The following is a 17414-nucleotide window of genomic DNA, read 5'->3' on the forward strand; positions in this document are numbered from 1 at the left end:
CCTTTTCATAGGGGGCGCGGTCTCCCCAACTGCCTTCCACTGCTCCCCCTGCAAGCCCAGGGGAGCTAGGAGTCCTCCGTGCAGCTGTGGTCCCTTCCTTGCAGTAGCTGCTCAGCAGCTCCCCACATGGCCACCTGCTGCATTGCAGAAGAGGGAGGCGAGAGTAGCCCTGGTAACCCCATCACCTGCATCCCTGCTGAACTGATGGGCTTCAGGGAGACTAGGGTAGGAGGTTGACTGGTTCTGCTTGAACTTTGGGGAGCTCCTAGTACCGCATGGCTCCCCTTCCTCAGTCACCCAGGACAGACAAGGGGAAAGAAAAAAGATGCTGAGACCCAACAATTAATTATGGCTCCCTGATTCTCTGCCTCAATCCAGGTTAGAGCAGCCTCCATGCTGCTTTAACTTGTGCAAGCAGGCAAAGGTCCCCCAGGGACCATATGCCATCTGGGGATAGCCAGAGTGCAGCAAACTCCAGCTATTCTCCCTCCTTGCCCATGCTGGGGAATACCAACCAGGGCAATTGCATATGGTTTCTGCTTGGTTTGTGGCGCGAAAGGAGAACAACGGGGCGGGGGATCTGCCAATAGGTACTGATGGTGGCTGCTCAATCTGTTTTAAATACTGTATTGAGACCTGAGGCTGAGAAGATTGAATCCCATTCCTCTAGAGCAGAGGTGGGCAAACTTTTTCCCCTGAGGGCCACATCTGCATATGGAAATTGTATGGCGGGCCATGAATGCTCATGAAATTGGGGGTTGGGTGCAGGAGGGGGTGAGGGCTCCAGCTGGGGGTGCAGACACTGGGGTGGGCCCAGAAATGAGGAGTTCAGGGTGCGGGACGGGGCTCCGGATTGGGGCAGGGGTTCGGAGTGAGGAGAGGGGGAGTGAGGGCTCCTGCTGGGGGTGTGGGTTCTGGGGTGGGGCTGGGGATGAACGGTTTGGGGTGCAGGAGGGTGTTCTGGGCTGGGATCGAGGGGTTCAGAGGGCAGAAGGGGAATCAAGGCTGGGGCAGGGGATTGGGTGTGCAGGAGGAGGTTGGGGTGCAGGCTCTGGGCAACGGTTGCCTCAAGCAGCTCCCAGAAGCAGCAGCACGTCCCCCCTCTGGCTCCTACGTGGAGGCGTGGCACTGGCCAGCCGGCTCTGCACGCTGCCCTGTCTGCAGGCACCACCCCTGCAGCTCCCATTGGCCGTGGTTCCTGGCCAATGGGAGCTGCAGAGCTGGTGGTTGGGGTAGGGGCAGTGTGTGGAGCCCCCTGGCTGCCGCTACGCATAGGAGCCAGAGCGGGGGGACATGCTGCTGCTTTTGGGAGCCGCGCGGAGCCACGGCATGTGTGAAGCAGGGCAAGCCCCTGACCCTGCTCCCCGGCTGGAGCGGTGGAGTGGGGCACGCCCCTGACCCTGCTCACCAGCAGGAGCTTGCGGGCCAGATTAGGTTTGATAGTCTGGATGTGGCCTGCAGGCCATAGTTTGCCCACCCCTGCTCTAGAGTGAGTCACTGCTGATGTCACACTGATGTAAACTGAAATCAGTGGAGTTTCCTCTGGATTTAGGCAAGTGTTGCTGAGGGATACATTTAATCCAAGGGGTTCTAAAAATGGGACGTGGGCCCAGACAGTTAAGGTGGGTTGAAAGAATCAAACCCAGACCATGCGTGAGTACTAAACCTGTGAACACTGAGGGTGCTTATGTTCCCCATGCCATACGTCCTGGAGGGATGTGGTACATTGAGATAATGCCCTACATTTATGTAACACTTCCCATCCACCGGCAGCCCAAATCACTTTACTGCTCTATATTTAGAAACCACTTCACCCACCACTGAGGACAAGAGTCTCAAACAAATTAATTAAAAGAGAAGAAAAAAGCATTAGCTCGGTTTTAATTCAAGCACTGGGTCATGTGGACATCTCTTCAAAACCAGTGCTGTGCAAAGACCGAACGTTTTAGTATGGTGACCTTGTCCAAGACCTTGTCCTTGGCCTTCTTTTTTAAATTTATTTTCTGCTTGTCCCCAAGTGAGACTGTTGATTTACTGACCGGTTGTTGAGTTTCCAGTTTATCAACGCAATGTTTTTAACAATCAATTTAGCGTTTTGGGTTTTTTAAAATTATTATTGCTATTTATTTGCATTACAGTTGTGCCCAGACAACCCAGTTGGTGATGAGGGCCCCACCGAGGCACTGTATTATATAAAAGGACAGTCTCTGTCCCAAAGAGCTCACGCATGATGAGGGATAAAACAAATAAATGGAGGGGAATTCTCTTCATGCGCTCATTTGAACCACGGATTCTCGTACTTCATAGTGTGGAGCAGTATTTAGCAGAGAGATTGTCTCACAAGCACCTTCTCTCCTATTTATGATTGCTCAGGCCACCTCTGCTCGCACTGGATGTCGACTGAGCTCCTAGAAGTTGATGACAGGGAGAGGTAATCTTACTCACTGGTCAGCCTGTGAGACGTATGTCTCTCCCTTCTCCCCCCGTGGGATGTAGGCCAGTTTCCGCCCCAGCTATGGAGCCTGGCTGTTTAGATCAAACTGTAGAGATGAATATTTTAGCTCTAAAGGTCATAAATCTTAGAAATGTAGGGTGGAAGGGGACCTCAAGAGGACATCTAGTCCTGCCCCTGCACTGAGGCAGGACCTGGATTCAACCCCCAATGTGTGGGCCAAGATGGCAGCTGTTTCAAAAGTGGGAATTTATCCAGGATTCAAACTGCTCTGGATCACAGGTGCACCAGTTGCTAAAAACTGACATTTTGTTAGTTTGTTTGATGACAACCTGAAAGATTTTTCTAAAGCAGACATTTCCTGTGGAAGTTTCCATTTTGCTGAAAACGTTATTTCCACCAGCTCTCCCTTTGTAGCTTTTTAAACACATTGGCCTAAATTTTCAAAAATGACTAATGATTATGGGTGCCTGAGCTTAATTGACCTTTGAGTTTCAGGAAGTGCTAAGCACCGACCCTTTGAAAAACCAACCTTTTTAGGGGTCTTACTTTGGGCACTCAAAAATGGTGCCATCCCAAAAACACCTCTGAAAATTTAGGTCATTGAAAGTAGCATTTTGAAAATGGTAATTGTGAAACAGCTGAGGTAGAAAACTATAAAATCAGTTCTCTTACATCAGATATAGATGCAGTTACATCTCCTACATATGTCAGATCAAAGAAACTCTTAAAAAAAAAAAAAAAAAAAAGCCCTAAAGTGGGTATTGTGCTGTTGTCTTATTCTAATTCCTGCTGCTGTTACAATTATGGTGGGAAAATAGATTGAATATTCATGATAGGTGGGTCTAGGGAGCATTCAGTATCATTAATTAAAAGCTGGCAATCATGTAAACCTTTTTGAGAACTATTTAATGTGCATATAGTGAAGAGAGGGACATCTGAATTGAATAATCGGTTGTTACAGTGACAATATTAAGTCTATAGGGTGGGCAAAACTGTTCCTAACTGAAAAAAATAAGATCGCTGTCGAATCAGGGTTTGTCAAATACTAATTATTCAGGATACACAAGTGTTGCTTGTGATCTAGTTAAGCAATAAGGGCCAAATGTAGGGTGCAGCCCTTAATAAGTCAGATTAGGACCAGCAAGGGGTAATTCAGAGCCCAAGGTAAGGCCACCATTTAACAAGCAGTTGATCTTTTTCTCCGTGTTTTGTTTATTTTTTTAACCCACCTGCTACATGGATGATTTTTCTGGTTTTGTAAATGTAAAAGCTAAGAAGCCAAAGTAGCCACAAGATAAAAATCATTCTTTTTTTCAAGCAGGTTTCCTTAGAAATCCTGAGGGTTCCCATTCCACCATTGCCTTCAGCAGGGCTATATTGATGTAACTCCTCCCTGCCTCTGTTTATTCCCTTTATAGATTGGTCTGTGCTCTCAATCAATGTTTTATTAATCTGTATCCTGCAAAAATTCAATAAAAATAGAAAGTTCTTGGAATGAAGTTTTTTAGTGCAGTTCCCAGAGCCGGGGCTCCAGGGAGGGAAAGGGCTCGAACTGGCTACTCATAAGTTGGCCAGGAGCCAACTGCAGCACTTTCTGTTCCCACAGCCCAGCCTGTATTGAAAATAATTAATTTACAGCGCGGTATCGTTTACATTAGCAGTTTTCATCATTGCGAGCAAGACTGCTAAGTGCACTCCTTAGAGAAAATAGGTTTTCAAAGCTATTGTTCCAACACTAGAAAAAATAATTAGTGTTTGGTTTTCCTTATGTGCACATATCTAGAGATTGCAACCAAACCTATGAGGGAACTATGTTTTTGCACTAATATAGCATTTTTCAGCTCCAGAGTGCTTAAAATGTTAGCCAGTCCTCACAACATCCGTCCATCTTATAGATGGAGAGAGACACTGCGGCTGAGTGACTTGCCCACAATGTTAGAAAGGAGTCCGAGACAGGGGCAGGGTTAAATCACTGGGCGGGACCCCACTCTCATTACTCTTATCCGCACACTTGACTCATCACAGCAAGCCAATGAGGTGCTCCCCAGCCCAGCAAGCATCAATGCCACACCAGGACCTGTCTGAGGCCCTTGTCTCAGGGTGCAATTTCTTGGTTAAACAGAAACGTAGGCAAAATAAAGTAATTTCTGTGCCCAACATGGACTACAGTTTCCACAGGCTTCCCCCCTCTCCTCTCCCAGCCAGTTCTCATTCCCCAGGCAATCTGCCCAGAGTCATCGAATAGCGGCATGCTTCCTCTGCTCCAGGACCCCACCATAACAGCTCCCTGCAGTTCCCTAGCTCAGCTGAGCTCTTTCTGGCCTTTACAAGGACCGGGTGCTCTTCAGACCATGACCTGACCTCGAGTCCCACAGCATCAGGTGGGAGGCAGCTTTGGACCAATTGGTTATTTGTTTTTTTGTAACTGTTTGTCTTGTGTTCTTCTACTCTGCACTCTTTGGGGCAGGGACTCTCTGTTATTCTATATTGTTCAGTGCCTAGCACAAGGAGGCTGCCTGGCCAGGGCTTCTCAGCCACTACAGAGACACATAATACATTTGCTTTCAAGGCCTAGCAACACAGCTATCATCCTTCCAGAGAAAGGGGACAAAATGGGGGACTCTATTTGCTAAGGGTCATTGCGAGGCACTATCACCTTGCACATACAGAGTATTCTATCTCCGCAGCACTTGCCTACGCTACCTGCTGAAGGAAAACATGTCCAAACTCCTCAATGAAACCTAGGTCTTCCCTGCAGCAATGCAAAGCACTGTCACTGAGCCACTGCTCTGACTCGCAATGCACCTTTACATGGTAATTTTCATTAAGATTTATGTTTAATCAGATTTTAAGTAAATGTATCTATGATGATATTTTTAAAAAGCACATAGGCCTTTTTTTTCTACAGGCTTAATGGGTTTTTACTCAACTTGCACAGAAGTAAATTTATACTTTCCCCATATAAATTAATCTTGTATTTTCTCTGTGTACTGTAACTTATCACCTCATTCATTAAATGCAGCTCGGTAATGGGCAGTTTTTAAAAGGCCACAGAGACAGACAGTTATACAGTGAACGGTGTGAGATGTCAGATACTTGTGTTAAAAATACAGCAAATTATGAAAAATAGAGGATGTCAATTGTAGCTCAGTCACTGGCTACCTATAGGCACATTCTATGCAATAACTTATTCTCCTACTCAGTAAGTTCTGCATATTAATTTTATTGATACTGTTGTACTGTGTGTTACATACTATGCAAGTATTGCTGGAATGTTGCATAAAGGTAAGAAACTCGCAAAGACATTAGTCATATCTTTCAGCAGTTTAATGCAAGTCACTCCCCTTATTTTTAAAAAACAATTTATCCACCCCACCTAAGCGAATGTCATTTTCCTGTTTATAGTAGTAAATTATTTAGATCATGAATGCTGAATATTAGAATGTTTATATAAAAAGCTTGTTTCGCTAATTATGTTAATTCCACTTTACTACAAGCTTCCTGCATGATTTGTCTTAAGTTTTTGATGTTTTCTTATGTTGGCTATTTATCATACATTTGTGCCCTTGGCAGATGATCAGTACGATGGGAGCTTCATATAAGATTCATGAGAGTTTCATACGACATTCAAGAACAAAATTAGAATTTTGAAATTATATATGTATGTGAATATGCTTATATACACATACATGTGTGTAAAATTTTATATATATATATAATTTGTGTTGAGAATACAAGGAAAGAGAAAATACATATGTTAGCAAGTTTTCTGCCAAAAGCAATTGTGAAACAATTTAAGGTTGTCATTAAAGAATGCAGCAACAATAATTCTTTGCAACTATGACTGAGAAAATACAAATTTTAGATTAACATTTCTGAGGTGAATCACTCTGGCTTCAGGTTTAAAAGTTGCAAACAACACAGGAAAACATGCATCTAGGAGCGTGGCTTGAGGCTCTTATTTTTGCAAATATCTACTCGTGATTAAACATGGCGGAAGCTGTATCACTGACAAAATAAATCTTTTTTTAGATATGCTTTGCTGCTAAAAAAGAAAATATTTAGACATTCCCTCTAGGTATGCTGGGAATAAATAGTTATGATTATTAACATTGTGACTGGCTAACAATTGTTAAAGATTAATACTTCTCGTTGCGTCTGACAAAGTGGGTATTCATCCACGAAAGCTCATGCTCCAATACTTCTGTTAGTCTATAAGGTGCCACAGGACTCTTTGTCGCTTTTTACTTCTTGTTTGTCTGTTCACCAGTCCAAACCTTTCTTACTCTAGATGTTACCCAGCAACCTTTTGATTATAAAGGACCCTGCTAAAGTTTACATGCCAAGAACTGTAATTTCAAATACCTCTCATTGGATCTTGTCCTTGGTAGATGTTTCGTTCAGCTGTGTTATTCTCAAAGAACTGCCATCCATTGTTTGTTGTTCTTGCTCCTCATGAACCCCTTTCTGTTCTGAGCTTGCAAAACCAAAAAGATGATGCTTATAACCTTGTTTAGGCCTCTGAGTGCAACTCTCCAGCATCTTGCTCTTGGTATTAGGTCTCTCATTTTTCAAGTAGTAATTGGAATTTTCTGCAAGTGTGAGCCTCTCATGTTAAACAGAGTGATGACAGAGAATAATAAAATGAAAAGCCCTTTTCCCCTCAGGGTAGGAAATCCTCAGATCATTGTTCAAACCAGCATTGTGATCTCTAACTACTTCGCTCTGTTTCTCCATCTCTTGGAGCTAGATACATTCTTTTTAGAACAACGCAGGATAATTTCAGCAATTTCTCCCCCAGTATAATAATTCAAACAACTCAACTGCTTCTTCTGGGATGGCAAGGCCTCTGAAAGGTGCAACTGATTGTATCAAGGCTTCCAGGGATTTTTATACTTTTTACCCCTGCAGTCTCATGACAAATTACTTCGCAAGAGATAAGTCAGTCACTCAGAGTGTTCTTTTTTGCCTTATGTCTAAATGCCGTCTTCCCGATTCATCGTGACTGCTTTACTCTATTCCTTCTTCAATGGAGAGTCACAGGGTTCTACGAATCAGCTGCTCTGGTTCTGAGGTACACACTACAAGTGGCCCTGTCTCCTCATTTAACCCTTTCAATTTGAGGTCCTCCTTCTTTAGGTGCCTTCCTAACCTTAGCATCACAAGGGCCTTTAAATTGCTACATTTATGGGGAAGTCTTGTGTTACGGAGTCAAGTAGTATGTTTGAACCCTTTCTCCCATGAAGTGTTAAGACTGGGATTTCCAAAGGAACTTAAAAGTCTGTAGCTTCCATTGATTTCGGTGGTGTTTGGGCACCTAACTCACTTACGCCCTTTTAAAAATTCCAACCTCTAAGTAGAAAGTGTAACCGTGGAATTTAGAATTGGCGCCAACTTAATGGTAGGTAAGATTCTGAATCATATTTCATAAAGAGAGCTGGTTCTTGCTGGGACAGGAGAATTATGACAAGGGCCCTGGTGTGACGCTTTGGTGATTTAAGCCGGCAGCCTTGTTCAACAAAACTTTAGTGTTCTTGAGCAGATCATATCTGCAAGTTTATGGGAAGGAGCAGTGCCTCTTTATTCCTTGCCCTGCCAGACTGGCAAGAGTCCTTACTTACTTCTGTCCCTGAGACAGCCTTGAGTCTGAGTATGCAGTTGACATGCAGCCATGAGCTGGTAAACAGCTTTTTTTGTGGAGAGACTAATTCTTCCCATCAGTCCCTAGTAGTTGGTTTGGTGTTGACCCTAAAAGAGACATGGGATTCTTCCCTGCTACCTCACTTGAATTGGGAGCTATCATGCCTTCATACATCAAGGGTCCTGTTTTCAAAAGTACCTAAGTCATGTCGGAGCCTAGATCCTGTTGACTTAGGCTCTTAATTGTCTCCTTAATCCCCAACGCCTTTCTGAAATGTGTACCCCTCTAGTGGTTTAAGCAGGCTTAAACCTTGTAGGAGGGCTACCCAATGCCAGATGCCACTAGCAGCCTGCCTCCAGCCCAACGAGAACAGGAACCTGACCATTTGCACACTGCTTGGGCACACTAATTCTTGTAGACCGTTCCTTCATATGATGACAGTCCAGGTTTGTTTTTTCTCTGCTCTGAAAAGCCAGACAAACTAGTTGAGCATTAAAAGCTGGATATGGGTCAATGAAGAGAAGGGCAGGTTGGGAGGAATGAGAGGTACATGTCTACCCCCACCGCCAGTTTTTGATGGTTCTGTTGATATCTGCCTTGTACAGCTGTATGTTTCATATGCTATCACTCCTGGTCTGTACTGTTACTGATGAGTGGTCTCCCTTCAGGGATGGAATAGGTATCCCTACCATGTGACCAAAGTAATTGAGCCTCAGTCGGGCTGGTGCTGAAGCCTAATTATAGAAATGTTAGGTCACTTTGCAAATGTCCCTCCCATTTGCTATTGGAAATGAAGGATGTGTTAGGAGTCAAGGCAATTCAGCACTCTAAGGTTGTTGTGTAAGTGGGATCAAAAATTGGCCGATTGTATGCCAGGTCCGGGCTCAGAGTGAGATCCATGCATTCATGTCAAAGTGCAAGGAAAGTGAGCTCTAGAAAAATAAATTTTATATTCTATCTTTATTTCCAACTGGTAAATGAATGATCAGCATAAGATAACTCGTACATGGTACCACGTGTCAAATTAAGTGTGTTGTTATGTAAAGAAATATATGAAGACCATGACTTTATATAAAGATAACTGAGCCGGTAATTGGAAAGTTAATGGAAATGAGGGAAATTTCAAAGTTGGAATACAAATGCGGCTTTAAAAAGTTATATTTTTAAACAATAGTTTCATGAAGGAAAAATAAATACATTGGACTGAGTAAAAAAAATCCATGGAAGTTTATATCAGCTTTAATTAGATTTTGGCTGAATTCATTATTTTTAATGGTTTTTCATTAGTGAAGCCTAGTCATTATTTGGGATGTACAGTAGCAGGAAGAAAAACAAGGTAATTTTGGATTCTATTTAAAGAACAGCTTATATATTAAAAGGCTATTAATAAAAATCCTGCAGTAGCTGACAGAAAATTTTAGCGTAAGAAAAGATTTTAGAGCTGCCGGTCGAACGAGGAATATTTCCTCATCCTGAGGAAAACTTGATGTTCATTACGGAACCTAGCTAGGAAACGACAAGTAGTTTCCGATGAGCGTAAATGAAAGAAACCTTGACTGTTGCGTGCTGCTTCAGATGCCTGAATTCATATGATAAGAGACGGTTGCACTCCTAAGATTACTGACCTAGGCTCTGAGCCCATACCACTAAAGTCAACAGGAGTTTTGCCATTAACTTCAATAGGAGTGTGGTCAAGTCACTAGAGACCAATCATGCAAAATTAGATTCTGAGGCTGCTGGCCCATGGAAGATCTGTAAACTTCTATAGCTCAGCAAACTCCTGAGCTGTCCGAGAGGAGTACTAACCACCACGGGATCCCAAATACGGCTATCCAGCCACAGGGGGTGGAAAACCACTCTGCGTGGGAAGCATTTCAAATCCTGGAGTTACTGGGCCTTCCGCAGGTAGCTGGTCTGTTTTGAAGGTCAGCCAAGGAGAGGAAAACAGGGCCGGGAGGCCTGACAACTCTGTCTATAAGGCAATCAGTGGCCTCAGTGGGAAACTCTCAGTACGATGGCTAGTAAGAGAGGGAAGCTTTCCCAATGACGCAAAATAAATGGGGTGAGACCGTGTAAGTCTCTGTTCTTGATTCCTGTCCCCCCACCTTACCCAATGGTCATCCATCTACTCCCTACGTGAACAGTTACCCAATCCTGATCCTCTTGTTACTGCTCTCCTTGACCCCCTGTTTCCATAGCCGGGGGGTTAATGCAGCCCTTGTACCATAGCACACGTCATTAATCTGTTATGTTTGCAGTGTGTTGCTCATTGGACTTATTAGCACAATATAGTGTAAAGGCTTATTCAGGTTAGATGGAGAGCTCCTCAGAGCAGGGGCATTCTCCTTGAGTGCTTGAAAAGTGCTTAGCACAGAATGGGTGCTAACATTAATAACTAATGATGCTAAAGGTCACCACCGTGCAGGTCTATAATATTTCTCTGCAGATATTCCTTCTGGCACTAGAACTCAAGGACAAGGGTGGTTGACATTTTATTATAATTCACATGTATTCCCGGCGTTTCCTGTGGAAGCCTGTATTGTTCGTGAGTAGAGAAAGGCTTCCAGTGTCAAGTTTTGGACACTGAATTATTTGTCAGCCATTAAATGCCCAATTCAAATTCAATCCAAATTTTACCTGATTAAAATTGTGATGCTTGTTGCTGATCAAATGAAATGCAAATAGTTTTACGTTTCTCTGTTTCAGACCAGTAAATGTCACATGTAAGATGCAAGGATTTTTTTTTACTAGGTTTAAGTTAAATGCAATCTTTATTTAGTGTCATGTTTTTATTTAAAAGCATTTATTTAAAGTTCTAAAAAACAAAGAATTCAATATAGCAGGACAGGTGCAACTGCGAATGATTAATGATATAATTCTCAGTACTTTATAAAGTGTCTAACCCTGAAGAGATTTATACAGTGCAGAATGGCAATTGTGCTTTGATGTAGGGAATAGGTAATCAATACCTGCAAGCTTAGAAAGTGTTCTATTTCCTCCACTAATGATGTAGGTTTTTTGCAAGGCAAGGGTGTCTGGAGCATGAGACACTTAGAAGAAGAATTAATTTGAAATCTGTAGTGGAAGATCAGTTTCAATTAAAACTCCACTTGAATGTACCTGGAAAAAAGCAAGCTGTTACACTTAAACCTTCTGATGGTTATGAGCGAATAAATAAATCTTTCTGGGCTAACCTCTTGATTACATTTTTACAGGGTGTTAAGCTAATTTTTCCTGAGTGTGAAGTATTATTTATTTACCCTGATTCTCAAAATCTAAAAGAAAAACTCATCCCCTTTCTTGTCTTTTCAAACTGTTCTGTAAAAATGATATGGGGGACAGCCTTCAGCTGCTAAAACTTGGCATAGCTCCATTGAAATCAATGGGACTATGCTCCTTTACGTCAGCGGGGGGATCTGGCCCTACATTTCTCACTATTGACAATTGCTGGCATTATAGTGCGGATCATATTGTGTGTAGCAATTTGCATGCCACACTAGCATGCAGTGAAAATAGACTGTTAGTGGAGCTAGAGCATTTCAAAAAGTTCCAAAAGAAAATTAATAGAAAATCCCCAGTTTAAAAAATCCCATGGTGATTCTAAATAGCAGGTCTTAAACTTAGCTTTGTGACAGTGATACGAAATGGCAGGACTCACAACCACAGCACAGCTTTCAGTTGTGGATTTGAATAGCTCAGAGTGTTATTGCGTTACTTTTTTTTTAATAATTCAGCACCAATATGGAAGCATTTTATGCATATAACAATAATATGATCACATAAAGATGCAGCTGCATCTCCATTAGTAAATCCTAGATTTAGATCCAAAGGGAGCTGGTAATTGTCTAGAAGGAGATTATCAATTATTAAAGCAATGCAGAACGGGTATAATTTTCAAAAGCATGTAAGCGATTTAGGAGCCCAAATCCTGTTTTCAGTAGTGACTTAGGTTCCTAACTCCTAGGGGAGTTAGGGACCTAAATATCTGTGAGCATCTGGGCCGTAGGAGCATGAATTTCACTGAAAGTCAATGGGACTTATGCACCAAAGTGCCTAAGTCACTTTTAAAAATGGGACTTGGTTTGGCTGAGTCACTTAGGCACTTTTGAAAATTTTACCCCTATGTCAAATCAAATTAACAAGACATTTTCTCTGCAAATTGATCAACAGTTCTGATTTTCAAAAAGATCTGTGCCTTGCAAATGTTCATAAAGGAACAATCCTATAGTTCTTATTCAGGAAAATCTCCCACTGATTGCAGTGGTCACCAAAGCATTGTGGGTGGGTGCAATGCAATCCATCAGCCCTTTTCTGCCCCCAGCTGGAAGCATTGGCAACCTGACATCTGCCTGCTAAGGGACAACCCGCTCAGGCCAAGCTACCAACAAGACACAATTCTCCAGAGCCAAGAAGGGCCATGAGGGGACACTGACCAATTGGGATCCAGAAGGCCTGTTAAGATGGCTTACATGCTTCTTCTCAAGATCACTGAGTGAGACTGTGACGGAGGAGGGGTGCCTCAGAACTAGCCCAGAATCCCAGGGCCTTAGCTTCAAGTATTTGCCTTTGATGTATGTTTGCTTGTTTATAGGAGCAGCCAGGCAAATTCTGAGTTTGTTACTGTTTGACTCGTCAAAGACTGATACTGAACTTGCACTGTGGGCTGCCACAACTGGTGAATTGAGGCAGCAAGTGCCTGGAGTGCCAAGCTTGGTCCAGCAGGGGGCACTGCATCACAGCCCTGCCGAAGACGGTGGGGTTTTCAAAAGCCACTAATTCCTGTTTGAGTGGTAGAACTCCCATTGTCTTCAATGGAAGGACTGTTAGGCCAGTGGTGAACACTTTGGAAATCCAGACCTTTGTCTGACTTTGTAACAATACCAACATGTGATAGCTTGAGGGTTATCTGCATTACTGGGCCTTTTGAAATGTAACAAAAATTTCATTGCCATTTTAATGCAAACTTGCTTGTAGGCTATCTAAGTGGCCAACTAATATGCCACAAAACAGTTATGCATTAAAACACTTTGGTAAGGAAATTCTGTCTAGAAACAGAACATGTTTAGGATTTAATAATTGGGTTCCCTTTAATTGGGAATTCATTTAAAGTGGCTTTTACTCAGAGTATAAACTGAATCAGGAGCTATGTTATTCTAAATAGAGCAGAGACCATAGATGATGATTTTTAAAACACATTTCCATTTTGCCAGCTTTCCGTTTTAACGAACAGGACACTTTTGTTCGGATTAACGTGTAGCATTTGTATGTGATGAGTACCAAGCACAATATCAAGGTACCCACTAAAATGGCCTGCGTTAGAACAACCCATTGGAAGATGAGTGCGATTTGTAGGGTGCCCTTCAGACAGAAGGAGTTTAGAATTCCCTCAGCCAGGAGGATCAACCTGCACAACCTTCTCTGATCAAAATGACACTAAAATCGGAATAGCTGTTATGTTTGATTGCCTTATGCTAGGTCAAGGGGCAAAACGACAGGATGCAATCCAATAGCTCATATCTTAAGCCAGATATGTATTTTACTTATAGAATCATAGAAGGTAAGGGAGAGGGATAGCTCAGTGGTTTGAGCATTGGCCTGCTAAACCCAGAGTTGTGAGTTCAATCCTTGAGGGGGCCACTTAGGGATCTGGGGCAAAATCAGTACTTGGTCCAGCTAGTGAAGGCAGGGGGCTGGACTCAATGACCTTTCAAGGTCCCTTCCAGTTCTAGGAGATAGGATATCTCCATTAATTTAAGATTGGGGTTGGACGAGACCTCAGGAGGTCATCTAGTCCAACCCCCTGCTCAAAGCAGGACCAACACCAGCTAAATCATCCTAGCCAGGGCTTTGTCAAGCCTGACCTTAAAAACCTCTAAGGATGAAGATTCCACCACCTCCCTAAGTAACCCATTCCAGTCCTTCATCCCCCTCCTAGTGAAATAGTGTTTCCTAATATCCAACCTAGACCTCCCCCACTGCAACTTCAGACCATTACTCCTTGTTCTGTCATCTACCACCACTGAGAACAGCCGAGTTCCATCCTCTTTGGAACCCCCCCTTCAGGTAATTATCTCCCTTTACAAACTGTAAAAATCAAACAAGCTCCTCCCTACTGTATACAGATAAAAAGCGGGGAGAGAGGATGGAGAAGTGTCAGTTTCTGGCACTGTTTCTGCAGCTTGCTAGCTATCCTATCTCAAGCAAACACCGCTGTGCTAGATGTACAGATCTGTATGCAAGACACTGCTGATCTGTCCATGGGGCATCACATTGCTACTATTTGACTTTTGGCGGGGAGATTTGGAAGAGTAATTTAATCAACTGAGAAATTAGATGAAAACAGATTTGAGTAGTGAGAAAAATAAAAGCACAAAAAAGGATAAATGGTAGAAGACAATGCTGTGCTGTCACTCGCCTCTACCATTTCTCCTTTCTGTAGTTTATTTCTTGTACCACCCAAGTTTGTTCACACTTAATTTCTCAGTTGATTTAAATTAAGTTCCCCCCTGGTTGCCTGCTTTTAGAACCTAAAATAAAACAGCAGTTATTTAAGGTCATATTATCTTAACCTGTCACACAAACTAGAGTAAATGCGTTATTAGTATATTAATTATCTAATGCAAGCAGGTAAACTACATAACTTTCTACTATTTCTCTAGCTATTTGAAAGTTCCTGTAACACCATACTAACTCATAACTCAGTCATGAAGGGATTGGCAAATTGCAAATAATTTTATAGAAGGGCAATTTAAAATAACAGTATTGTTGCTTATTGCTAGAAGGAAAATTTACTGCATAAAGTTAATGGATTTCAGTCTCTTCATAGGTTGCATGCAGGAAATGTAGCAGCAGCGTAGTTACCTTGGGAACTAAAATGCTTGCTGCCCTTACTTAGGGATAGTCTTGTCACTGTTGGCCCATCAGAACAATAAGTTGGTGGTCTTTTCTTTTAACAGGTACATATGGTCCTGAGCACTGGGTTACTTCAAGTGTGGACTGTGGAGGCATTCACCAGTCTCCAATAGACATCGTAGACCATCAGGCACGTGTGGGAGATGAATATCAAGAATTACAGCTTGATGGTTTCGACAGCGAATCCTCTAACAAGACATGGATGAAAAACACTGGGAAAACTGGTATGTTCTTTCCTGTTTGTCTCCGTAAGCCTGCCTGCAATCAATTAATAACTCAAGCCATAAATTAAAAAAAAAAAAACACATAGACATCCCATTGTTCTGTTTAAGTTCTATTTAATCCTAACATGAGAACTTTCCAATGTAAGTTGTCAGGTTGCTATCCGTGCAGAATTAGTGCTGTAGATCAGTTTTTAACAGTTCATCCCCAGTATAAACCATTTTTTTGGCAGCCAAGTGAACATCACAGTAGAGGCCTGTATGAGAGGTTTTTTTTTTTTTTTTTTTTTTAATGGAGCTATCCCATCTCCTAGAACTGGCAGGGACCTTGAAAGGTCATCAAGTCCAGCCCCCTGCCTTCACTAGCAAGACCAAGTACTGATTTTACCCCAGATCCCTAAGCAGCCCCCTCAAGGATTGAACTCAGAACCCTGGGTTTAGGAGGCCAATGCTCAAACCACTGAGCTATCCCTCCCCCCTGGGATAATTAGACCTAATTAGAAGGTCTAACCTTGAATTACCCGCTAAGGGAAGCTATAGAGTCCAGTAATGTGCCAAAATGCAAGGCTCAACGATATTCTTGTGAATAAAAGAAAAGACTAGGAGTTAGGAGGTTCTGACACAGAAAGGGCAATAGATGTGCGAAGTGGTGTAGCTGTGATTAATATATTGTGGATATTATTACAACACCGAGTACTGCACTGTAACTGCACTTCTCTTCCAGCCCATTTTTATAATTGTTTTATAAAAGAATAGTCTGAAAACATTACTTATTTGTACCAAAAATTCAACGGTTCACCACAAGGTCAAGCTTAATTAATCTACAAAGTTGTTTGCGTTTGCTTGCACTTTAATATTGAAATTGTAAAAAGCAGAAATCACAAGGTCTGCCTCTTCAGTTGTCAAGGTCAAGAATTTTTAGGTAATTGAATTAAATCTATAATTAATTCAATTTTATTTATTAAATCTGTATTTATATCCTTGTTAATATTCTACATGTATCTCTGCAGTACTTTATATCATGTTTCTCTAGTTAAGGGTCTGCTCACATACGCAATAGAAGTCATACCTCAGGGGGTTGTAGCACAGCTGCAAATAGACTGGGAGTTCTTCCACTGAATTCACTGGGCTTTGGATCAGAGCCATAAATACTAGCCAGAGATCCATTTTGCCCTGTTTGTTGAATTCAGAATCATTTGGACTACATAGAGGTTTTGAGACATCCTCTAGTTAATGGAGGGTCCAGTGGCTAGGATTCCAACTGGGATTGTAGGAAAATGGGGTTCATTTCTCTCCTTTGCCACAGACTTCCTGTGTGACCCTGGGCAAGTCACTTAGCCTCCCAGTACCTCAGTTCCCCATCTGTAAAACAGGGATAATAGCCATGCCCTGCCACAGAGGGGTGTTGTGAGGATAAATACATTGAAGATTGTGAGGCGCTCAGATACTTGGATGGTGGTGACCATACAAGTACCTGAGGTAGAAAAAAATAGGACTGTATCTAATAAATCAGATTCTTTGTAAGAATATTACTATGACATTTGAAGGAAACCAGCAAAAGAATGGAAAAATAAACCATTCTAGAAAGCATAAAGTAGACAATGCCATGGCGGTGCTGTGTTCACACCCGAACTGTAAGGCGAGTGGTGTTTCGGATACACCTGCCAATAAGGCCCTGTCCTAAGAAGTGAAGTTGAAGGGAGCGGAAGGCGCAGGATCAGGCCCTTGGGGGGAGGTAGAGGATCAAACCAGTGGTCAGAACAATCTGAGGTAGGACACCAAATACAGTCTTTGACAAGTGTTTCATGGACACATCAGAGTCATTGGCCAGGAATTGTCCTCCATGTTTCATGGACAATAGTGCAGGTGATGGCCATCCCCTCTCCATCAGCCACTGTTATTGTCACACAAGGATGATTATCTGATCTGAGGGGCATGGCACCCCTGGTTTGAATTTGGGATTCCTTCTCTCATGCGGGCTGCCTACCAAGACTGAAGAGCCCTGCCTGTCCTGAGCAGTCTGGTTTCTTTCAAGGCACCAGACTTGACACTACTACCATGTTTAAATTGTTCACACTGGGGTGTGGATTTTTTTCTGACAGGCTAACACCTCTCAGAACATCAGTGATCAGCTGTCCCTTTTCTGTAGTACCTTATGTCCTTTTCTCAGAGCTGTGCACATGGT

General features: G+C 42.6%; 1 protein-coding gene across 7 annotated transcripts in view; it reads left to right on the forward strand.

Moving 5' to 3' along the window:
- The window catches only part of PTPRG (protein tyrosine phosphatase receptor type G), a 579897-nt gene that overhangs the window by 287361 nt on the left and 275122 nt on the right, over positions 1-17414 (forward strand). For all 7 annotated transcript variants that reach the window (XM_065550638.1, XM_065550639.1, XM_065550634.1 and 4 more), the window contains exon 3: positions 15053-15232. In XM_065550638.1, coding sequence (XP_065406710.1) covers positions 15053-15232 — 180 coding nt within the window. The remainder of the gene's footprint in view (positions 1-15052; positions 15233-17414) is intronic.

Source organism: Chrysemys picta, chromosome 7, assembly GCF_011386835.1.
Source record: "Chrysemys picta bellii isolate R12L10 chromosome 7, ASM1138683v2, whole genome shotgun sequence".
In the NCBI taxonomy this organism is placed as follows: Eukaryota; Metazoa; Chordata; order Testudines; family Emydidae; genus Chrysemys; species Chrysemys picta.